Source organism: Lutjanus erythropterus, chromosome 10 (assembly GCF_056507025.1).
Source record: "Lutjanus erythropterus isolate fLutEry1 chromosome 10, fLutEry1.hap2, whole genome shotgun sequence".
In the NCBI taxonomy this organism is placed as follows: Eukaryota; Metazoa; Chordata; class Actinopteri; order Lutjaniformes; family Lutjanidae; genus Lutjanus; species Lutjanus erythropterus.
The window spans coordinates 4,299,887-4,324,716 of record NC_139326.1 but is presented as its reverse complement, the minus strand read 5'-3'; the positions used below and the strand labels follow the sequence as shown (position 1 = coordinate 4,324,716).

At 36.9% G+C, this 24,830-nt stretch overlaps 3 protein-coding genes across 3 annotated transcripts; 1 reads left to right on the top strand and 2 right to left on the bottom strand.

Annotated features, from left to right (window-relative positions):
• Window positions 1–9,582: 9,582 nt before the first annotated feature.
• LOC146319846 (uncharacterized) lies at window positions 9,583–11,562 on the bottom strand. Its single transcript, XM_084729428.1, has 2 exons — window positions 11,401–11,562; window positions 9,583–10,465 (listed from the first exon to the last, which is right to left on the bottom strand). Exons 1-2 carry the CDS (start codon window positions 11,545–11,547, stop codon window positions 10,130–10,132), a joined length of 483 nt encoding a protein of 160 aa, XP_084585554.1. The 5' UTR covers window positions 11,548–11,562; the 3' UTR covers window positions 9,583–10,129.
• Window positions 11,563–17,408: 5,846 nt separating this feature from the next.
• LOC146319845 (E3 ubiquitin-protein ligase Itchy homolog) lies at window positions 17,409–18,683 on the bottom strand. Its single transcript, XM_084729427.1, has 2 exons — window positions 18,477–18,683; window positions 17,409–18,222 (listed from the first exon to the last, which is right to left on the bottom strand). Exons 1-2 carry the CDS (start codon window positions 18,621–18,623, stop codon window positions 17,932–17,934), a joined length of 438 nt encoding a protein of 145 aa, XP_084585553.1. The 5' UTR covers window positions 18,624–18,683; the 3' UTR covers window positions 17,409–17,931.
• Window positions 18,684–23,122: 4,439 nt separating this feature from the next.
• Window positions 23,123–24,470, top strand: LOC146319844 (cytosolic phospholipase A2 zeta-like). The gene is made up of 2 exons (XM_084729426.1): window positions 23,123–23,320; window positions 23,576–24,470. Exons 1-2 carry the CDS (start codon window positions 23,174–23,176, stop codon window positions 23,864–23,866), a joined length of 438 nt encoding a protein of 145 aa, XP_084585552.1. The 5' UTR covers window positions 23,123–23,173; the 3' UTR covers window positions 23,867–24,470.
• Window positions 24,471–24,830: the final 360 nt, after the last annotated feature.

Below are 24,830 nucleotides of genomic sequence, written 5' to 3'. Positions count from 1 at the left end.
TGCATTTCTTCTGCTCATAGCAGGAGAATAGTTGTGTAACAAACACAAACAGCAATCAAAATAGAGACAGCGCTTTCCTTTTTTAAAAATGATTAATTCTGTAACTTCGTCCCCCAGACGTCATGTTTCTCGGCCAATAGAGAGACTCCCTCCACCCAAACTGTGATGAGGTCTGTGCCCTGATGGCACGACCCCAAAAAGTTTTAATTGCCTTTGTTTCCTGTTAAAAGTGCTGTAAAAGAAACACACACACATTTGAGGCATATGTTGCTTGCTTGATTTTTTTTTATTCATTCAGTTCTCTCATTTGAAACTGAATTAATTTTTTAGTGAAGTTATTAAAGCAGTACAGAGAAGAAAGTGAGAAGATGCTGTTTTTCAAAGCCAACAGTCCAGAGAAAAATGAACTTTCTCAGCACAATTTTCAATCACACAAATGATGGTGAGGGATTTTCTGTTCAATTAATGACTCGTCACCAAAAAGTCACACACTGACAATGTTACACTGTAAAAATGAAAAAGTCAATCAAATTCAAAATTTTCAACTAACTGCAACACATCTTTGAGCTCAACTCTTTAAGTTTTGAAAAAGGTTTCTAGTTTTATTTTATTTTTGTTAACTTTTAAGTTTTTTTTATCTTTTCTTCTTTAGATAAGCTTGAATCTTTGAGTTTTAGAACCCCCAAAAAACTGTATTTCAAAAAGCATTGAGTAAACTGACTGAAGTGAATGATGGTTAATATTTTAACATTTTTTATTAAAACTGTTTGCTTTTCAGGCACCCAAATAATGACAGATAAGGTCCACAGCTCTCTGTGACCAGTTTTTGAAAAACATTTCTTTCTGTGTGTGTTTATAAAACTCAAAGATTCAAGTTTATCTAAAGAAGAAAAGTAAGTTATCTCTACTAAAGATTATAGGTTGGTAAACTTTTTTCTTTTTCAAACCCTAAGAGTTTGAGTTGGCTTCAAAACTCAAAAATATGTTGCAGTAAGTGGCCTTGACTTTTTACAGTGCAGCTATTTTGTACAGAGAGAATGACAACATGGTTTCAAAACAGCAAAACACCTGTTTAAAACAGGGAATAAAAGAAAAGAACAGTATTGTGAAAAAAATAATCATTGGTATTACAGGAAAGGGGTTTTGTATTACCAGACTTGTACATTTTTCCAATCACTGAGGAATTGTCTCTTCATGCTGCCCTTCAGGCAGTGGACTCCGTACAAAACGGCACCACTGCTCGCGGTGCCACATTGCAAAATGTACGATCCAACGGTGATTTTCTCCTTACAGGTTCTAAGGTGGTCGTCATCACCATGAAAAAAGTCGTCATATTCCCAGATCTCCATCACCAGCGTGTCGGATTTGACGTTGGTAAACGTCAAGTCCTGGTCCCACCTTGGATCTTCCTCATTATGAATCTCACGGGTCAGCTTGGTTTTGCCGTCGACTCTCACCTGTGAAAGATCAAATGTATGTAAAGTACATGATGGATTTCTAAAATCCAAAGCTCGATGGGCACAGGTACATTTAATGTGAGGGTATTATTTATTGATCAAAAAAGAGCTAAAAAAAAAAAAAAAATTCATTTCTGTGACATTGGTGGATGAAATTCAGGCATCACTTAACAGTTTAAATTTGAGGGGCTCATGCATCTGTTGGATTATTCTTATAGACAGAATTTCTTCTGCTCATATTGACATGAAAATGTTCCTAATGTGACTATTCTGTTAAGTCGTCGTGATTTAAATCCAGTAGCAACTTGACTTGAGAAGACAGCCAACAACTCACCTTAACATATGCATCTGGCTCATTCACGTCACCATCCCCCTCAAGATCCACGCCTGCCCCCACGTTCACGATCAGCGTATCACAGACATATGAACTTGCCTGGAATGGCAGAACAACCAGCAGAACAACAAACACAGCGAGCTTCATCTTCAATTTTGTCTTCACCCTCAGAAGAGAAGATGCTCCTAGTTAACATGTCCTGCAAACTGAACTATTTTATAGAGGGCTGCAGAGATACAGGGAGGAGCTTCACACAGGTATACGTGTCTCTATGATTCCATATAATATTTAATTTTGACACAAGCAGAACTGGAAATATTGCCTCAGTGCTGTATGCCTCCAGCAAACAGTCTCTTCAAACACATTTATGTGATGAAGATGCTGGAGGAATTTAATAAAAGGTATTACATGTATTTTTTGGTGAGATGGAAATCATCACTACATTGACATGAGTGTTGTTATCAGCATGTTATTTTAACCTCGCTTGTGTGTTGCCTCTACGTGTCCACCACTTCTTGGTGAAAAGGTCACTCGATATTGTCGGGATGTTGAATTCACATCCCTACTAAGACAGGGTCATTGCTGGAACGTTGCTGCAAGATAATGTTAAGTGTTGTGTTGCAGGAACATTGCTACATGGTAAATGAATGAACATCACAATCACAACATTGCAGCAATTGCAAAACGTTTCCACCGGTTTTTGGAAATGTTGTGACAATGTCCCTTTATATTGCTGGAACGTCACATGCAACTTTTCTACTAAGACAGGTTCCCTCTCGTAACATTACTGCAACGGAACATTTTAAGTGTAATGTTGCAGTAACATCGCTGCAGGGACATAATGTGTTTATAGGGGTAGAGCATCTCATAGGCCCAAGAGACAGATTTAGGGGCCCTGGGCAAACTCAGGTATGGGTCCTCCATCCTGTCATATTTTCATCCTTCCTCTAATTGAGAATGTTAGTATTTAATAGTAATACCACACTGTAAAAAGGGTGAGATTTGGGTTTTATCCAAAGTGTCTTCAAACACTGCTTTTCAGTTTTACAAGACAAGAGACTTTGTGGATGAAGCATCATGGGTTAGTTTGGAAAATGTACGTCAGGTTAACCTCCTCACCTCTGTTAAACAGCAGCACACAGACACTCTCCTGAGCCTGGCTATGGAACCATGTGGGACCATCTCCCACACAGTGGACATGACGGTCCTGAACGAGGCTGCTGCTAAACCCATCTCTAATGTCCACACTGACACAGAAACCATCGCTGATATAGTTGACAAAACAAAGTTACCTTTCTGTATGTCCTAGCATAATATTTGATGGTTTTTATGTATTTGTATGCTGTACGTAATTGTTTTTTTTTTTCATTGGACTGGTCAGACAGATGTGAACATCTGCCAACTCCTGACAGATAAATGTTCAAATTCACCTTTCACTCAATAGTAAATCTTTGTTCTGTCTGAAACCTACCAGCCACTCTGACACTTTCCAAGCACTTGGCTGGTGAAGGATGTTAATTTCCCTCCCTGATCAAACAGGGAGAAACGTTCTGTCACAAGTTTCTGTTGCCATGCAGATGTGTATATATTCAACATTTGGTTCTTTGCATTCACTGCTTGTTTTACCTGCAGTCAAATTCATGACAAACACAAGGAATTACACCGGGATGGAAAAACAACTTTCAGTTCATTTGATTGAGATTCAGCTCATCCCAGAAAAATGTCCGAACTGTCCTCGCTTAACGTGAGTTTCAAAGATATGAAAAGTTCTATCTGCCCGTCATGAAAGTGGACACTTGTGCCAAATGTGAAGAAACTCTGTGCAGGTGTTCCTGAGATATCACATCACAAGACAGGACAAGCTTGAGGTCACACTGACGTTGACCCTTGAAGTTTGACCATCAAAATCTAATCAGTCCATCCTTCAGTCCAAGTGGACATTTAATTCCATCAGTAACGTCACTGCAGTGTAACAACGTTTTAAGTGTAATGTTACATAATATTGAAACCTACCAGCCACTTTCACATTTTAAAAGCACTTGGTTTAAACACAATTACCCTTACTTTCTACACATTAAGACGAAAAAGACATAAGATGACAAACAAGACAAAAAATCAAAATGTAAGACAAAATACTAGATGTCAAAGACGATGAATTAAAATCAATATAAAAGCCATGACAAAATGAAAAACACATAACAAGATGAAAATGATGTAAAAGCCAGAACAAGAAAAACTAAATAAAAGACTTCACAAGACACAAAAGACATAACCTGTCTGAACAAGACGAAAATTACATAAAAGACAAAACATAACAAGAAAGACAAAACAAGATGGAAAACAATGTAAAAGATTTAAGACATAAAACACGTAACAAGACGTGAAAGACGTATCAAGACAAAGGACGTACAAGACATAACAAGATGAAAAAGGAACGTAAAAGACGTACTAAGACAAACTACATAAAAGATGTAACAAGATGAAAAAGGTGAAAAAGAAAAAAGATGTAACACAACAAAAAAGGCATATTAATATAAATCATCTAAAAGACATAACAAGTGAAAATGCAAAAGATGTAAAAGGATTGAAAAAAGATGTAACAAGTAAAAAAACGTAAAAGTCGCAATAATATCAAGACAAAAAAGACGTAACAAGATGGAAAAAAATCTCCACCTGGATTTAAGGATGGACTGATTATTTAAGGACTTTTTTCCCACTGTAGAATCTACTGGAACTACTTTCTTTCTGCAGTAGATTCTACTGTACACAGAAAATAGTTCTACATCAAACTGCGCTTAACAAGGTCTGTGGATTATCTTGAGTACCTGCGTCATGATTTCCAGAAAAGAGACACTGGTGTGTGAAATTTTCAAATATTTTTTGAGCTCCATAAATGTCATCTTGTCCCGTTCTGCTGGAGAGAAGGCGGGCACCTCTGCAGCTTCACACCAAAACTATCTAGATCCAACTTCTCAAACTGTGGGGCAAATGTCACCGGTGGTACCTGAGCTCCATCGAGTGCTGCACTGAGTAATCTCTGAAATTACAAAAAAACAAAAACATATAATTAAAATACAACAAAATTTCAAATGTAAATAATTTAACCTACAAGATGACTGAATAAATTTCATATAAGTTTTGTCTTGCCTGTAGTATTTTTGTTTCACTATCAGCCTTCCCATGTGGTCATGTTCTTGAATGCAACATGCACACAAGTCATTCATGATTAGTTCACAGTTACACAGTGTGGCTGACAACAGTCAACAATAAATAATCTTTATTTTCTTTATTATTAGGATAATCCTTCCTCCTTCCTACAGCTTCAGTTGTAATGTCAGTAGCTGGAGAGTGTAATATTTTCTGAGGTGGTACGTGGTGTAAAAGGTTTGAGTAACACTAATATAGATGGATAAATAGCACTACAGGTAAGAGGAAAACATGTATTTTTATATTGTCAGGTTAAATTTCTCTTTAAGCTATGGGCTGAAATAGGATAGGACACAGCCATGGGTTTAGGAATTGCTTTCATAGCTGGAAGATGGAACTTTTCCTATCTTTGGAACTTAAGTTAAGATCAGACAAGCAGTTCTGACGTGTTTCTGGGATGAGGCCCATGAGTGGTACCTCACAGTGTTAGCAGTCACGTTGACTGAAACTTGTTTTTCCATCCTGGTGTAATTCCTTGTGTTTGCCATGAATTTGACTGCAGATAAAATAAGAAGTGAATGCAAAGAACCAAAGACCAAACTAGCTGTACAAATGTTGAATATGTACACATCTGCAGGGCAAAATGAACTTGTGACAGGTTGTTTTTGATCAGGGAGAGAAATTAACATCAGTCACCAGCCAAGTGCTTTGAGAGTGTGAACGTGGCCAAAAGGTTTCAGACAAAAAAATAAGGATTTGCTGTTGAGTGGCTGGTGATTTTGAACATTTATCTGTCATCTCAGAGGTCCACACATTTGTTACTCAAGTAGAAGTACAGGTACTTGAGTAAAAAGAGGTAAAAGTAGAAATACTGAATCGACTTCTTTTCTGAAGTAAAGGTAAAAAGTACAGGCTTATAAATGTAAGTAAAAAAAAAATAAGTATACATAACATTTCTACCGTCTGTTTTCTGTGCAAAGATAACCGAATCTCACCTTTTATCCACCGTCGAGTTTCCCTCTCTGTCTGTGCCGTCTTGTTACGTATTTTGTCATGATTATGTCTTTTGTATTTGTAATCCACTACTTCCCATCTCTGTTGTTGGTAGATGATGAGTTACGCCGCTGTTACACTGTTGATATGTTACAGCGTAACAGTTATTCAACAGTATTTTTGCATCACCTGTTCAATGTCGTCTTTGTGATGTTTCCTGTACATTATGTAATGATGTTGCTGCAAAGAGGTGACAATTTACATGGGATCCAAACACAGTATGCTGCTGCAATGTTGTGATTGTGCCATTTTTTCATGTATGATGCAGCAACATTATGCTTAAAATGTTACGTTGCAACAAAATTACTGCAACATTATACCTAAAACATTATGTTACAGCAACATTCTGTCTTAGTAGGGATGTTGCATGTGACATCTCAGCAATATTAAGTCATGTTGTCACATTATTTACAAAAACCGGTGGAAACGTGCCATTTTGGCAGTCGAAGACTAAATTCTTCCTCTATTACTCTCTTACGATGACCACTCAGCTCGTTCCACCGCCTTTATTTTTTGTCTCTCTCTCTCTTGTGTAGTCAACCACAGTGCACTTCAGCTCTTGATGTGTGTTGTCAGATTGAAGAACACACTGTTTTTCAGGAATTTACATTCTGTCAAAATACGGTTTTGATTATACTCACATGAACGCCATCTGACAGCTGTGGTGGTCTATTTCACATGAATCTGAGCCACATGTAGAGAATTAAGTCATCTATTAATAGGCGTTTTGGAGTTAAAAACTCTAGACACACTTATTTCTCTCCCGTCCCATCTGTAGACATTAATCCAAAGATTTGAAAAAAGTTTTTAAGCTTTTTTACCCATAAAATTTCCCTCATCCATCAGAGTATGAACAATTAATCAAAATTTTATGGAACTACTGGTCTACTGCAATTTTCAAATTACATGCAGTGCAACATTTGTTAAAAGCAAAATGTGTTCAAAATATCATTTTAAATTAAATATTCTCCTGCTGCGGAAATGTCCTGGCCAACACGTCATTTTCTAGACTTCGCAAAACATCTTTGTTATAGATCCATTAAAAAAAAACCAACAAAAAAAACCCACCATAATCATTTTAATGTGTAATGAGATATGAATGGGCCTCAGCGGCAGTGGTTGAATAGTTTAAGTCCTATCTTACTGATTTTTTGTGTTGATATTGCTGGTTCTAGGTCTTCTGCCTCTAGACTGCATAGTGGGGTTCCTCAGGGTTCAGTCCTTGGCCCAGTTCTGTTTGCATAGTATTAGTTTACATTTTGATGCAGATGATACCCTGGTTTAGTTCTGCTATGACCCAAATAACATCAGTAAAATGGTCTCACTAACTGTCTTGAAGATGTACGTAAATGGTTGGTGCAGAATTTCATTCAGCTTACTTGAAGACGACTCAAAGACAATTTGAAGACGACTCGAAGACGACTTGAAAACTCCAACACTCAAATCTGAAACATTCGAGGCTCATATTCCAATTTTATTACCAACAGTGTGGCAGCCTTGGTGTTTTCTTTGATAGCAACCTTACTTTGAAAAGCACTGTCAAATCTGTAATACAATCATGTGCACACAAACAGTCATTTATGGTCTTATTTCATCATGGCTTGACTATTGCAACTCTCTTTTCGCTGGCTGCAGCGTAAAATTTCTCTCCTCACTCTCCTTATTTTAAAAATTTCATCATCTTTTTTTAAAGCCTGAAGCAGTTTAGCCTCACAGTACTTAAAAAAAAAATCAATTAATCAGTTGTCAGCATTTTCAACTATTGGTTAAAGAAAATGCTCAAAATTCACAACTCTAAAAGGAAGTCGAGTCGACTTACAGACAGGTGACACATTTTGAAAGATGAAACTTTGTTGTGATTTCCTTTAATTTCTCACCCATCTGTATAATTCTATCACAAAACATCATTTTGGTCGAAAAAATAGCACAATAACACGTGATTTAATGCAATGCAGAGGTAAAATCATCATTTTATATATAAATATGTATTTTACCACTGATGTGAGGTGCTGGAAAAGCTTGAAAAAGCACCTTGAAAATCCTTAAAAAGTGCTTGATTTTAGAAAAGGTGTATGAACCCTGATATTGTGATTTTAGTTGACGTGACGCCCTGTGATCTCTGGCACCCACCTAAGGGGGAACCAGACCTCAGGTTTGGAACCAACACTGTCCACCAACTTGTAAACCCTGTTTTGGAAAAGCGCTATATAAATAAAATTTCTTCTTATAATTCTGTCAATTTTCTCAGCATTCACAAGAGCAAGACCAAATTTTGCAAACACACCTCAAGTGTTGTTGTGTCTGTGCTGGAGGACAGAAAGCCGGTTCAGGTGGAAAAAAAAAACATACATTTTGAGTGCTCAGGGAGCGCCGTAGATGCTTACAGAGCGACCTGTATTCTCAGAGGATCCTGTATTCCTGCATCAACGCTTTCCAGGATGCAGCCGCTTGGTTCACTGCTCGGTTGATGGACTATTTTCTCTCCTTGCCGAGCGGGCTTGTGTACATTTACACATGTACTTTTATCCATTTATTCAGCCATTTGATCTTTATCTTTCTCTTTATTCCTTGGCTTGATTTTACATTAATGTTATACTGTTAACTGTTAATCTTTAATGTCCTCACCATGAAAAATGCAATGCTTTTTAAAATTTCCTTGGGGCAATACTGACAACAATTCTTGTTTTGTTTTGTTTTTTATTTTAACAGACCCCACAGTTTTCTTGGTTTTTTAAATATACACTGTGTTTTTGGAAAAAAATGAGAAAACTCAAAACTTCAATGCAACTTATTTCAATAGATAATTAAGATCAAATATTGTTCACAGTGAGCTGAAAATTAATGGTTGCAATTGTAAACACTGACTCTACTATTATTTTTTACCGCTGTTTATGATTCCATTTTCCTTTTGGTCTGAGCCGAGAGAAGTAGAAAACAGGACAGTCTTAGCCTCTGTCCTACAATACTTTATGCTATTTACAAGGTTCATTAACAAAAGGTAGGTCAACTCAACTTATGTTAATTATTACCTTTTACCCTTTAATGTCCTCAGCCTGAAACACTCTTGTCTTGAAAACGTTTCACTACCTAAAAATTGTATTATAAAACTTGTTAAACAAACTCATTGAAATGAAAGTGAATAAGGATTAACTATTTAATATTTTCAGTTGCAACCATTAAATTTTCAAGCATCCAAAAAATAACAAAGTCAAGTTAACAGTGCCTTTGAAAAGTAGAGTTATCCCAACAAAACATTATAACTTGGCAAAACTTTTTCAGAACTTAAAAGTTTGACTTTGGCTTGAAATATAGAAATAAAAAGCATTGCATTTCTTCTGCTCATAGCAGGAGAATAGTTGTGTAATAAACACAAACAGCAATCAAAATAGAGACAGCGCTTTCCTTTTTTTTAAAATGATTAATTCTGTAACTTCGTCCCCCAGACGTCATGTTTCTCAGCCAATAGAGAGACTCCCTCCACCCAAACTGTGATGAGGTCTGTGCCCTGATGGCACGACCCCAAAAAGTTTTCATTGCCTTTGTTTCCTGTTAAAAGTGATGTAAAAAACACACACACACACATTTGAGGCATATGTTGCTTGCTTGATTTTTTTTTATTCATTCAGTTCTCTCATTTGAAACTGAATTAATTTTTTAGTGAAGTTATTAAAGCAGTACAGAGAAGTAAGTGAGAAGATGCTGTTTTTCAAAGCCAACAGTCCAGAGAAAAATGAACTTTCTCAGCACAATTTTCAATCACACAAATGATGGTGAGGGATTTTCTGTTCAATTAATGACTCGTCACCAAAAAGTCACACACTGACAATGTTACACTGTAAAAATGAAAAAGTCAATAAAATTAAAAATTTTCAACTAACTGCAACACATCTTTGAGCTCAACTCTTGTTGAAAAGTAAGTTATCTCTACTAAAGATTATAGGTTGGTAAACTTTTTTCTTTTTCAAACCCTAAGAGTTTGAGTTGGCTTCAAAACTCAAAAATATGTTGCAGTAAGTGGCCTTGACTTTTTACAGTGCAGCTATTTTGTACAGAGAGAATGACAACATGGTTTCAAAACAGCAAAACACCTTTTTAAAACAGGGAATAAAAGAAAAGAACAGTATTGTGAAAGAAGTAATCATTTGGGCCTTTGGACAGGCCTTTTGGCTGGCCGACTTATAACTGTCCACTCACTGAGTTGTTCTCTCTTCATGTTGCCCTTCAGGCAGTGGACTCCGTACGCAAGGGCACCACTGCTCTCTTCACCACACCTCAAAACGTGTGATCCAAGCTTCAGTTTCTCCTTACAGGTTCTTAGGTGGTCGTCACCACCATGAAAAAAGTCGTCATATTCCCAGATCTCTACCACCAGCTTGTCGGATTTGACGTTGGAAAACGTAAAGTCCTTGTGCCACTTTGGATTGACAACATTATGAAGCACACGGGTCTGCTTGGTTTGGCCGTCGACTGTCACCTGTGAAAGATCAAACGGGGAAATGTGATATTTTTATCTTTTTTCTCCACACGGAGAATAACTATTCACATATACTCTTGAATTAAAAGCAGGGCTGTTTCTAGTTTCTTTACACTTTGAGTACATTTCAGAGACTGTACTTTTTCACTTTTACTGCAAAAGGTGAATCAGTACTTCTTTATTTACACAAATAAAAGTACCTCTATTCAAGTAAAGAACGTGTACTGTTTTCATCTTTACTAAGATCTGCTCTTAACTTTAAGGGGAATTTCTTAGAAAACATTTCTAAGAATTGTATGTAAAGTACATGATGGATTTCTAAAATCCAAAGCTCGATGGGCACAGGTACATTTAATGTGAGGGTATTATTTATTGATCAAAAAAGAGCTGAAAAAAACAACAAAAAAACTTTCATTTCTTTGACATTGGTGGATGAAATTCAGGCATCAGTTAACAGTTTAAATTTGAGGGGCTCATGCATCTGTTGGATTATTCTTATAGACAGAATTTCTTCTGCTCATATTGACATGATGTGACTAATGTGACTATTCTGTTCAGTCGTCGTGACTTAAATCCAGTAGCAACTTGACTTGAGAAGTTTTGTTGCACCCACACAGCAACTGGTGTGGATTTCGTAGGATTGGTTTGCAGAATGAATCACGTAATAAATCTACAAACAGAAACAGCCTAATTCCAATACAGGAAAGTCTACAAAACCTTCGATGACAATATTTTGAACTGGGATCAAATCTGATTTCGAATACTTGTTATATGTGTACTATTATGTCCATGAGACCTTAAATTATGTGGTTGGAAGACTGAAGTGGGATTTGGGTTTTTTGAGACATTAAGAAAAGTAGCACACTACATCAAAAACCAACATCCCCAATTTTATATGTTTGGTTGTATTCTGGGAGAGACAGCCAACAACTCACCTTAACATATGGATCTGGTGGATTCATGAAACCATCCCCCTCAAGACTCCTGCCTCTCATCACGGTCACGATCAGCGTATCACAGACATATGAACTTGCCTGGAATGGCAGCACAACCAGCAGAACAACAAACACAGCGAGCTTCATCTTCAATTTTGTCTTCGCCCTCAGAAGAGAAGATGCTTCTAGTTAACATGTCCTGCAAACTGAACTATTTTATAGAGGGCTGCAGAGATACAGGGAGGAGCTTCACACAGGTATATGTGTCTCTATGTTGGTATGATTCCTTATAATAATTAATTTTGACACAAGCAGAATTAGAAATACTGCCTCAGTGCTGTATGCCTCCAGCAAACAGTCTCTTCAAACACATTTATGTGATGAAGATGCTGGAGGAATTTAATAAAAGGTATTACGTGTATTTTTTGGTGAGATGGAAATCATCACTACATTGACATGAGTGTTGTTATCAGCATGTTATTTTAACCTCGCTTGTGTGTTGCCTCTACGTGTCCACCACTTCTTGGTGAAAAGGTCACTCGATATTGTCGGGATGTTGAATTCACATCCCTACTAAGACAGGGTCATTGCTGGAACGTTGCTGCAAGATAATGTTAAGTGTTGTGTTGCAGGAACATTGCTACATGGTAAATGAATGAACATCACAATCACAACATTGCAGCAATTGCAAAACGTTTCCACCGGTTGTTGGAAATGTTGTGACAATGTCCCTTTATATTGCTGGAACGTCACATGCAAAATGGAAAATGTACGTCAGGTTAACCTCCTCACCTCTGTTAAACAGCAGCACACAGACACGTAACAAGTAAAACAACGTAAAAGTCGCAATAATATCAAGACAAAAAAGACGTAACAAGATGGAAAAAATCTCCACCTGGATTTAAGGATGGACTGATTACTTAAGGACTTTTTTCCCACTGTAGAATCTACTGGAACTACTTTCTTTCTGCAGTAGATTCTACTGTACACAGAAAATAGTTCTACATCAAACTGCGCTTAACAAGGTCTGTGGATTATCTTGAGTACCTGCGTCATGATTTCCAGAAAAGAGACACTGGTGTGTGAAATTTTCAAATATTTTTTGAGCTCCATAAATGTCATCTTGTCCCGTTCTGCTGGAGAGAAGGCGGGCACCTCTGCAGCTTCACACCAAAACTATCTAGATCCAACTTCTCAAACTGTGGGGCAAATGTCACCGGTGGTACCTGAGCTCCATCGAGTGCTGCACTGAGTAATCTCTGAAATTACAAAAAAACAAAAACATATAATTAAAATACAACAAAATTTCAAATGTAAATAATTTAATCTACAAGATGACTGAATAAATTTCATATAAGTTTTGTCTTGCCTGTAGTATTTTTGTTTCACTATCAGCCTTCCATGTGGTCATGTTCTTGAATGCAACATGCACACAAGTCATTCATGATTAGTTCACAGTTACACAGTGTGGCTGACAACAGTCAACAATAAATAATCTTTATTTTCTTTATTATTAGGATAATCCTTCCTCCTTCCTACAGCTTCAGTTGTAATGTCAGTAGCTGGAGAGTGTAATATTTTCTGAGGTGGTACGTGGTGTAAAAAGTTTGAGTAACACTAATATAGATGGATAAATAGCACTACAGGTAAGAGGAAAATATGTATTTTTATATTGTCAGGTTAAATTTCTCTTTAAGCTATGGGCTGAAATAGGATAGGACACAGCCATGGATTTAGGAATTGCTTTCATAGCTGGAAGATGGAACTTTTCCTATCTTTGGAACTTAAGTTAAGATCAGACAAGCAGTTCTGACGTTTTTCTGGGATGAGGCCCATGAGTGGTACCTCACAGTGTTAGCAGTCACGTTGACTGAAACTTGGTTTTTCCATCCTGGTGTAATTCCTTGTGTTTGCCATGAATTTGACTGCAGATAAAATAAGAAGTGAATGCAAAGAACCAAAGAGCAAACTAGCTGTACAAATGTTGAATATGTACACATCTGCAGGGCAAAATGAACTTGTGACAGGTTGTTTTTGATCAGGGAGAGAAATTAACATCAGTCAACAGCCAAGTGCTTTGAGAGTGTGAACGTGGCCAAAAGGTTTCAGACAAAAAAATAAGGATTTGCTGTTGAGTGGCTGGTGATTTTGAACATTTATCTGTCATCTCAGAGGTCCACACATTTGTTACTCGAGTAGAAGTACAGGTACTTGAGTAAAAAGAGGTAAAAGTAGAAATACTGAATCGACTTCTTTTCTGAAGTAAAGGTAAAAAGTACAGGCTTATAAATGTAAGTAAAAAAAAATAAGTATACATAACATTTCTACCATCTGTTTTCTGTGCAAAGATAACCGAATCTCACCTTTTATCCACCGTCGAGTTTCCCTCTCTGTCTGTGCCGTCTTGTTACGTATTTTACATTTTGTGTCATGTTACATGGTTTCTGTCTTGTTATGTCTTTTACGTAGTTTGTATTGTTATTACATCTTGTTATGTTGCTTTTGTCTCATTACATTTTGTTATGTTTTCATCCTGTTATGTCATAGTATGTTTTATATCATCATTTTTGTTTTGTTATGTATTTTACATAATTTTTGTCTCGTTAGGTCAGCTTGAAACCAGTCTTGATGTTGGGAAGGTGATGGGCAATGAGGTCAAATAAAACGTATGAATAATTCCCCTGAAATGCATTAAAACTGAAGTAACAAGCCTATTAAACATATAACATATAACATAATACATTTAACATTGGAGTTAATGTCAAAAGTTGTCAGAAAAATAAATGCTCAAGTGAAGTACAGATACCTGAAAACTTTATTTAAGTGCAGTATTGACGTATTTGTAATCCACTACTTCCCATCTCTGTTGTTGGTAGATGATGAGTTATGCCGCTGTTACACTGTTGATATGTTACAGCGTAACAGTTATTCAACAGTATTTTTGCATCACCTGTTCAATGTCGTCTTTGTGATGTTTCCTGTACATTATGTAATGATGTTGCTGCAATGTTGCTAAGAGGTGACAATTTACATGGGATCCAAACACAGTATGCTGCTGCAATGTTGTGATTGTGCCATTTTTTCATTTATGCAGCAACATTATGCTTAAAATGTTACGTTGCAACAAAATTACTGCAACATTATACCTAAAACATTATGTTACAGCAACATTCTGTCGTTTACAGATAGACTGCTTTGGCAGTCGAAGACTAAATTCTTCCTCTATTACTCTCTTACGATGACCACTCAGCTCGTTCCACCACCTTTATTTTTTGTCTCTCTCTCTCTTGTGTAGTCAACCACAGTGCACTTCAGCTCTTGATGTATGTTGTCAGATTGAAGAACACACTGTTTTACAGGAATTTACATTCTGTCAAAATACGGTTTTGATTATACTCACATGAACACCATCTGACAGCTGTGGTGGTCTATTTCACATGAATCTGAGCCACATGTAGAGAATTAAGTCATCTATTAATAGGCGTTTTGGAGTTAAAAACTCTAGACACACTTATTTCTCTCCCGTCCCATCTGTAGACATTAATCCAAAGACTTGAAAAAAGTTTTTAAGCTTTTTTACCCATAAAATTTCCCTCATCCATCAGAGTATGAACAATTAATCAAAATTTTATGGAACTACTGGTCTACTGCAATTTTCAAATTTCAGGCAGTGCAACATTTGTTAAAAGCAAAATGTGTTCAAAATATCATTTTAAATTAAATATTCTCCTGCTGCAGAAATGTCCTCGCCAACACGTCATTTACTAGACTTCGGAAAACATCTTTGTTATAGATCCATTAAAAAAAAACCAACAAAAAAACCCCACCATAATCATTTTAATGTGTAATGAGATATGAATGGGCCTCAGTGGCAGTGGTTGAATAGTTTAAGTCCTATCTTACTGATTTTTTGTGTTGATATTGCTGGTTCTAGGTCTTCTGCCTCTAGACTGCATAGTGGGGTTCCTCAGGGTTCAGTCCTTGGCCCAGTTCTGTTTGCATAGTATTAGTTTACATTTTGATGCAGATGATACCCTGGTTTAGTTCAACTATGACCCAAATAACATCAGTAAAATGGTCTCACTAACTGTCTTGAAGATGCACGTAAATGGTTGGTGCAGAATTTCATTCAGCTTATTTGAAGACGACTCGAAGACAACTCGAAGACGACTCGAAGACGTCTTGAAAACTCCAACACTCAAATCTGAAACATTCAAGGCTCATATTCCAATTTTATTACCAACAGTGTGGCAGCCTTGGTGTTTTCTTTGATAGCAACCTTACTTTGAAAAGCACCGTCAAATCTGTAATACAATCATGTGCACACAAACAGTCATTTATGGTCTTATTTCATCATGGCTTGACTATTGCAACTCTCTTTTCGCTGGCTGCAGCGTAAAATTTCTCTCCTCACTCTCTTTATTTTAAAAATTTCATCATCTTTTTTTAAAGCCTGAAGCAGTTTAGCCTCACAGTACTTTTCTGAACTTTTAATCCCCCTGTGCCATCACAGGCCCTGAGGTCCTCAAATGCTTCTCTCTCTCTCTCTCCAAACTAAAAAACAAAGCTGATTGAGAGTTCGCCATCACCAGACATCGCCTTGTCTGGTGGAGCAATTCACTGGATGAGGAAACTTAAAATTAAACTTGAAATAAATGATAAATCAATTAATCAGTTGTTAGCATTTTCAACTATTGGTTAAAGAAAATGCTCAAAATTCACAACCCTAAAAGGAAGTCGAGTCGACTTACAGACAGGTGACACATTTTGAAAGATGAAACTTTGTTGTGATTTCCTTTAATTTCTCACCCATCTGTATAATTCTATCACAAAACATCATTTTGGTCGAAAATAGCACAATAACATGTGATTTAATGCAATGCAGAGGTAAAATCATCATTTTATATATAAATATGTATTTTACCACTGATGTGAGGTGCTGGAAAAGCTTGAAAAAGCACCTTGAAAATCCTTAAAAAGTGCTTGATTTTAGAAAAGGTGTATGAACCCTGATATTGTGATTTTAGTTGACGTGACGCCCTGTGATCTCTGGCACCCACCTAAGGGGGAACCAGACCTCAGGTTTGGAACCAACACTGTCCACCAACTTGTAAACCCTGTTTTGGAAAAGCGCTATATAAATAAAATTTCTTATTATAATTCTGTCAATTTTCTCAGCATTCACAAGAGCAAGACCAAATTTTGCAAACACACCTCAAGTGTTGTTGTGTCTGTGCTGGAGGACAGAAAGCCGGTTCAGGTGGAAAAAAAAAACATACATTTTGAGTGCTCAGGGAGCGCCGTAGATGCTTACAGAGCGACCTGTATTCTCAGAGGATCCTGTATTCCTGCATCAACGCTTTCCAGGATGCAGCCGCTTGGTTCACTGCTCGGTTGATGGACTATTTTCTCTCCTTACCGAGCGGGCTTGTGTACATTTACACATGTACTTTTATCCATTTATTCAGCCATTTGATCTTTATCTTTCTCTTTATTCCTTGGCTTGATTTTACATTAATGTTATACTGTTAACTGTTAATCTTTAATGTCCTCACCATGAAAAATGCAATGCTTTTTTAAATTTCCTTGGGGCAATACTGACAACAATTCTTGTTTTGTTTTGTTTTTTATTTTAACAGACCCCACAGTTTTCTTGGTTTTTTAAATATACACTGTGTTTTTGGAAAAAAAATGAGAAAACTTTGACTTTGGCTTGAAATATAGAAATAAAATGCATTGCATTTCTTCGGCTCATAGCAGAAGGAAAATAGTTGTGTAATAAACACAAACAGCAATCAAAATAGAGACAGTGCTTTCCTTTTTTTTTTTAAATGATTAATTCTGTAACTTCGTCCCCCAGACGTCATGTTTCTCAGCCAGTAGAGAGACTCCCTCCACCCAAACTGTGATGAGGTCTGTGCCCTGATGGCACGACCCCAAAAAGTTTTCATTGCCTTTGTTTCCTGTTAAAAGTGCTGTAAAACACACACACACACACATTTGAGGCATATGTTGCTTGCTTGATTTTTTTTTATTCATTCAGTTCTCTCATTTGAAACTGAATTAATTTTTTAGTGAAGTTATTAAAGCAGTACAGAGAAGAAAGTGAGAAGATGCTGTTTTTCAAAGCCAACAGTCCAGAGAAAAATGAACTTTCTCAGCACAATTTTCAATCACACAAATGATGGTTAGGGATTTTCTGTTCAATTAATGACTCGTCACCAAAAAGTCACACACTGACAATGTTACACTGTAAAAATGAAAAAGTCAATAAAATTCAAAATTTTCAACTAACTGCAACACATCTTTGAGCTCAACTCTTGTTGAAAAGTAAGTTATCTCTACTAAAGATTATAGGTTGGTAAACTTTTTTCTTTTTCAAACCCTAAGAGTTTGAGTTGGCTTCAAAACTCAAAAATATGTTGCAGTAAGTGGCCTTGACTTTTTACAGTGCAGCTATTTTGTACAGAGAGAATGACAACATGGTTTCAAAACAGCAAAACACCTGTTTAAAACAGGGAATAAAAGAAATTAATTTATATCAATGTGTTGTTTCTTCATGTTGCCCTTCAGGCAGTGGACTCCGTACGAAAGGAGATCACTGTCCTTTTTGCCACACTTCAAAGCGTACGATCCAAGCTTCAGTTTCTCATTACAGGTTTTTACGTGGTCGTCACCACCACGCAAAAAGTCGTCATATTCCCAGATCTCTACCACCATCTTGTCGGATTTGACGTTGGTAAACTTCAAGTTCTCGTACCACTTTGGTTCGTAAACATCATGAATCACACGGGTCTGCTTGGCTTTGCCGTCGACTGTCACCTGTGAAAGATCAAACGGGGAAATGTGATATTTTTATCTTTTATCACCACACGGAGAGTAACTATCCACATATACTCTTGAATTAAAAGCAGGGCTGTTTCTAGTTTCTTTACACTTTGAGTACATTTCAGAGACTGTACTTTTTCACTTTTACTGCAAAAGGTGAATCAGTACTTCTTTATTTACACAAATAAAAGTACTTCTACTCGAGTAAATGTTTGGTTGTATTCTGGGAGAGACAGCCAACAACTCACCTTCACATATGGATCTGGCGGATTCAAGGCACCATCCCCCTCAAAAACCGCGGCTCTCATCACGAACACCTCCAGGTTATCACAGACATATGAACTTGCCTGGAATGGCAGCACAACCAGCAGAACAACAAACACGGCGAGCTTCATCTTCAATTTTGTCTTCACCCTCAGAAGAGAAGATGCTCCTAGTTAACATGTCCTGCAAACTGGACTATTTTATAGAGGGCTGCAGAGATACAGGGAGGAGCTTCACACAGGTATACGTGTCTCTATGTTGGCATGATTCCATATAATATTTAATTTTGACACAAGCAGAACTGGAAATATTGCCTCAGTGCTGTATGCCTCCAGCAAACAGTCTCTTCAAACACATTTATGTGATGAAGATGCTGGAGGAATTTAATAAAAGGTATTACGTGTATTTTTTGGTGAGATGGAAATCATCACTACATTGACATGAGTGTTGTTATCAGCATGTTATTTTAACCTTGCTTGTGTGTTGCCTCTACGTGTCCACCACTTTTTGGTGAAAAGGTCACTCGATATTGTCGGGATGTTGAATTCACATCCCTACTAAGACAGGGTCATTGCTGGAACGTTGCTGCAAGATAATGTTAAGTGTTGTGTTGCAGGAACATTGCTACATTATAAATAAATTAAACTTCACAACCACAACATTGCAGCAGTTTCCCACCGTTTTCACCACTCTTTGGAAATAATGTGAGAAACATGACTTAATACTGCTGTTTTAGGTATAATGTTGCTGTAATTTTGTTGCAATGTAACATTTTAAGCATAATGTTGCTGCATCATAAATGAAAAAATGGCACAATCACAACATTGCAGCAGCATACTGTGTTTGGATCCCATGTAAATTGTCACCTCTTAGCAACATTGCAGCAACATCATTACATAATGTACAGGAAACATCACAAAGACGACATTGAACAGGTGATGCAAAAATACTGTTGAATAACTGTTACGCTGTAACATATCAACAGTGTAACAGCGGCGTAACTCATCATCTACCAACAACAGAGATGGGAAGTAGTGGATTACAAATACCAGGTGAAATGATATAAAAGACATGAGAAAAAAATGACATGAAATGAGATAGAAAGTACAAAGATGAAAACAGTAAACGAGACATAACAAGAGGAAAGCATTGTAAAAGACTTTACAAGACATAAACATGACAAAATACGTAACAAGACGGCACAGACAGAGAGGGAAAGGTGAGATTCGGTTATCTTTGCACAGAAAACAGACAGTAAAAAATGTTATGTATACTTTTTTTTTTACTTACATTTATAAGCCTGTACTTTTTACCTTTACTTCAGAAAAGAAGTCGATTCAGTATTTCTACTTTGACCTCTTTTTACTCAAGTACCTGTACTTCTACTCGAGTAACAAATGTGTGGACCTCTGAGATGACAGATAAATGTTCAAAATCACCAGCCACTCAACAGCAAATCCTTATTTTTTTGTCTGAAACCTTTTGGCCACGTTCACACTCTCAAAGCACTTGGCTGGTGACTGATGTTAATTTCTCTCCCTGATCAAAAACAACCTGTCACAAGTTCATTTTGCCCTGCAGATGTGTACATATTCAACATTTGTACAGCTAGTTTGCTCTTTAGTTCTTTGCATTCACTTCTTATTTTATCTGCAGTCAAATTCATGGCAAACACAAGGAATTACACCAGGATGGAAAAACAAGTTTCAGTCAACGTGACTGCTAACACTGTGAGGTACCACTCATGGGCCTCATCCCAGAAACACGTCAGAACTGCTTGTCTGATCTTAACTTAAGTTCCAAAGATAGGAAAAGTTCCATCTTCCAGCTATGAAAGCAATTCCTAAACCCATGGCTGTGTCCTATCCTATTTCAGCCCATAGCTTAAAGAGAAATTTAACCTGACAATATAAAAATACATATTTTCCTCTTACCTGTAGTGCTATTTATCCATCTATATTAGTGTTACTCAAACCTTTTACACCACGTACCACCTCAGAAAATATTACACTCTCCAGCTACTGACATTACAACTGAAGCTGTAGGAAGGAGGAAGGATTATCCTAATAATAAAGAAAATAAAGATTATTTATTGTTGACTGTTGTCAGCCACACGGTGTAACTGTGAACTAATCATGAATGACTTGTGTGCATGTTGCATTCAAGAACATGACCACATGGAAGGCTGATAGTGAAACAAAAATACTACAGGCAAGACAAAACTTATATGAAATTTATTCAGTCATCTTGTAGGTTAAATTATTTACATTTGAAATTTTGTTGTATTTTAATTATATGTTTTTGTTTTTTTGTAATTTCAGAGATTACTCAGTGCAGCACTCGATGGAGCTCAGGTACCACCGGTGACATTTGCCCCACAGTTTGAGAAGTTGGATCTAGATAGTTTTGGTGTGAAGCTGCAGAGGTGCCCGCCTTCTCTCCAGCAGAACGGGACAAGATGACATTTTTGGAGCTCAAAAAATATTTGAAAATTTCACACACCAGTGTCTCTTTTCTGGAAATCATGACGCAGGTACTCAAGATAATCCACAGACCTTGTTAAGCGCAGTTTGATGTAGAACTATTTTCTGTGTACAGTACAATCTACTGCAGAAAGAAAGTAGTTCCAGTAGATTCTACAGTGGGAAAAAAGTCCTTAAATAATCAGTCCATCCTTAAATCCAGGTGGAGATTTTTTTTCATCTTGTTACGTCTTTTTTGTCTTGATATTATTGCGACTTTTACGTTTTTTTACTTGTTACATCTTTTTTTCAATCCTTTTACATCTTTTGCATTTTCACTTGTTATGTCTTTTAGATGATTTATATTAATATGCCTTTTTTGTTGTGTTACATCTTTTTTCTTTTTCACCTTTTTCATCTTGTTACATCTTTTATGTAGTTTGTCTTAGGTACGTCTTTTACGTTCTTTTTCATCTTGTTATGTCTTGTACGTCCTTTGTCTTGATACGTCTTTCACGTCTTGTTACGTGTTTTATGTCTTAAATCTTTTACATTGTTTTCCATCTTGTTTTGTCTTTTTTGTCTTGTTTTGTCTTTTACATCATTTTCATCTTGTTCAGTCAGGTTATGTCTTTCGCGTCTTGTGAAGTCTTTTATTTAGTTTTTCTTGTTACATTTTTTTTTATTATCTTGTTCTGGTTTTTACATCATGTTTTTGTCATGGCTTTTATATTGATTTTAATTTATCTTTCTTTGACATCTAGTATTTTGTCTTACATTTTGATTTTTTGTCTTGTTTGTCATCTTATGTCTTTTTCGTCTTAATGTGTAGAAAGTAAGGGTAATTGTGTTTAAACCAAGTGCTTGGAAAGTGTCAGAGTGGCTGGTAGGTTTCAGACAGAACAAAGATTTACTATTGAGTGAAAGGTGAATTTGAACATTTATCTGTCAGGAGTTGGCAGTTGTTCACATCTGTCTGACCAGTCCAATGAAAAAAAAAACAATTACGTACAGCATACAAATACATAAAAACCATCAAATATTATGCTAGGACATACAGAAAGGTAACTTTGTTTTTGCTCAACTATATCAGCGATGGTTTGTGTGTCAGTGTGGACATTAGAGATGGGTTTAGCAGCAGCCTCGTTCAGGACCGTCATGTCCACTGTGTGGGAGATGGTCCCACATGGTTCCATAGCCAGGCTCAGGAGAGTGTCTGTGTGCTGCTGTTTAACAGAGGTGAGGAGGTTAACCTGACGTACATTTTCCAAACTAACCCGTGATGCTTCATCCACAAAGTCTCTTGTCTTGTAAAACTGAAAAGCAGTGTTTGAAGACACTTTGGATAAAACCCAAATCTCACCCTTTTTACAGTGTGGTATTACTATTAAATACTAACATTCTCAATTAGAGGAAGGATGAAAATATGACAGGATGGAGGACCCATACCTGAGTTTGCCCAGGGCCCCTAAATCTGTCTCTTGGGCCTATGAGATGCTCTACCCCTATAAACACATTATGTCCCTGCAGCGATGTTACTGCAACATTACACTTAAAATGTTCCGTTGCAGTAATGTTACGAGAGGGAACCTGTCTTAGTAGAAAAGTTGCATGTGATGTTCCAGCAATATAAAGGGACATTGTCACAACATTTCCAAAAACCAGTGGAAACGTTTTGCAATTGCTGCAATGTTGTGATTGTGATGTTCATTCATTTACCATGTAGCAATGTTCCTGCAACACAACACTTAACATTATCTTGCAGCAACGTTCCAGCAATGACCCTGTCTTAGTAGGGATGTGAATTCAACATCCTGACAATATCGAGTGACCTTTTCACCAAGAAGTGGTGGACACGTAGAGGCAACACACAAGCAAGGTTAAAATAACATGCTGATAACAACACTCATGTCAATGTAGTGATGATTTCCATCTCACCAAAAAATACACGTAATACCTTTTATTAAATTCCTCCAGCATCTTCATCACATAAATGTGTTTGAAGGGACTGTTTGCTGGAGGCATAAAGCACTGAGGCAATATTTCCAGTTCTGCTTGTGTCAAAATTAAATATTATTTGGAATCATGCCAACATAGAGACACGTATACCTGTGTGAAGCTCCTCCCTGTATCTCTGCAGCCCTCTATAAAATAGTCCAGTTTGCAGGACATGTTAACTAGGAGCATCTTCTCTTCTGAGGGTGAAGACAAAATTGAAGATGAAGCTCGCCGTGTTTGTTGTTCTGCTGGTTGTGCTGCCATTCCAGGCAAGTTCATTTGTCTGTGATAACCTGGAGGTGTTCGTGATGAGAGCCGCGGTTCTTGAGGGGGATGGTGCCTTGAATCCGCCAGATCCATATGTGAAGGTGAGTTGTTGGCTGTCTCTCCCAGAATACAACCAAACATTTACTCGAGTAGAAGTACTTTTATTTGTGTAAATAAAGAAGTACTGATTCACCTTTTGCAGTAAAAGTGAAAAAGTACAGTCTCTGAAATGTACTCAAAGTGTAAAGAAACTAGAAACAGCCCTGCTTTTAATTCAAGAGTATATGTGAATAGTTATTCTCCATGTGGAGAAAAAAGATAAAAAATATCACATTTCCCCGTTTGATCTTTCACAGGTGACAGTCGACGGCAAAGCCAAGCAGACCCGTGTGATTCATGATGTTTACGAACCGAGGTGGTACGAGAACTTCAAGTTTACCAACGTCAAATCCGACAAGATGGTGGTAGAGATCTGGGAATATGACGACTTTTTGCGTGGTGGTGACGACCACGTAAAAACCTGTAATGAGAAACTGAAGCTTGGATCGTACGCTTTGAAGTGTGGCGGAAAGGACAGTGATCTCCTTTTGTACGGAGTCCACTGCCTGAAGGGCAACATGAAGAAACAACACATTGATATAAATTAATTTCTTTTATTCCCTGTTTTAAACAGGTGTTTTGCTGTTTTGAAACCATGTTGTCATTCTCTCTGTACGAAATAGCTGCACTGTAAAAAGTCAAGGCCACTTACTGCAACATATTTTTGAGTTTTGAAGCCAACTCAAACTCTTAGGGTTTGAAAAAGAAGAAGTTTACCAACCTATAATCTTGAGTAGAGTTAACTTATATTCAAGATTATCTAAAGAAGAAAAGATACAAAAAAAAGTTAAAAGTTAACAAAAATAAAATAAAACTAGAAACCTTTTATAAAACTTAAAGAGTTGAGCTCAAAGATGTGTTGCAGTTAGTTGAAAATTTTGAATTTTATTGACTTTTTCATTTTTACAGTGTAACATTGTCAGTGTGTGACTTTTTGGTGACAAGTCATTAATTGAACAGAAAATCCCTCACCATCATTTGTGTGATTGAAAATTGTGCTGAGAAAGTTCATTTTTCTCTGGACTGTTGGCTTTGAAAAACAGCATCTTCTCACTTTCTTCTCTGTACTGCTTTAATAACTTCACTAAAAAAATTAATTCAGTTTCGAATGAGAAAACTGAATGAATAAAAAAAAATCAAGCAAGCAACATATGCCTCAAATGTGTGTGTGTGTTTTTTTACAGCACTTTTAACAGGAAACAAAGGCAATGAAAACTTTTTGGGGTCGTGCCATCAGGGCACAGACCTCATCACAGTTTGGGTGGAGGGAGTCTCTCTACTGGCTGAGAAACATGACGTCTGGGGGACGAAGTTACAGAATTAATCATCTTTTTTTAAAAAAGGAAAGCGCTGTCTCTATTTTGATTGCTGTTTGTGTTTATTACACAACTATTTTCCTTCTGCTATGAGCAGAAGAAATGCAATGCTTTTTATTTCTATATTTCAAGCCAAAGTCAAAGTTTTCTCATTTTTTTCCAAAAACACAGTGTATATTTAAAAAACCAAGAAAAC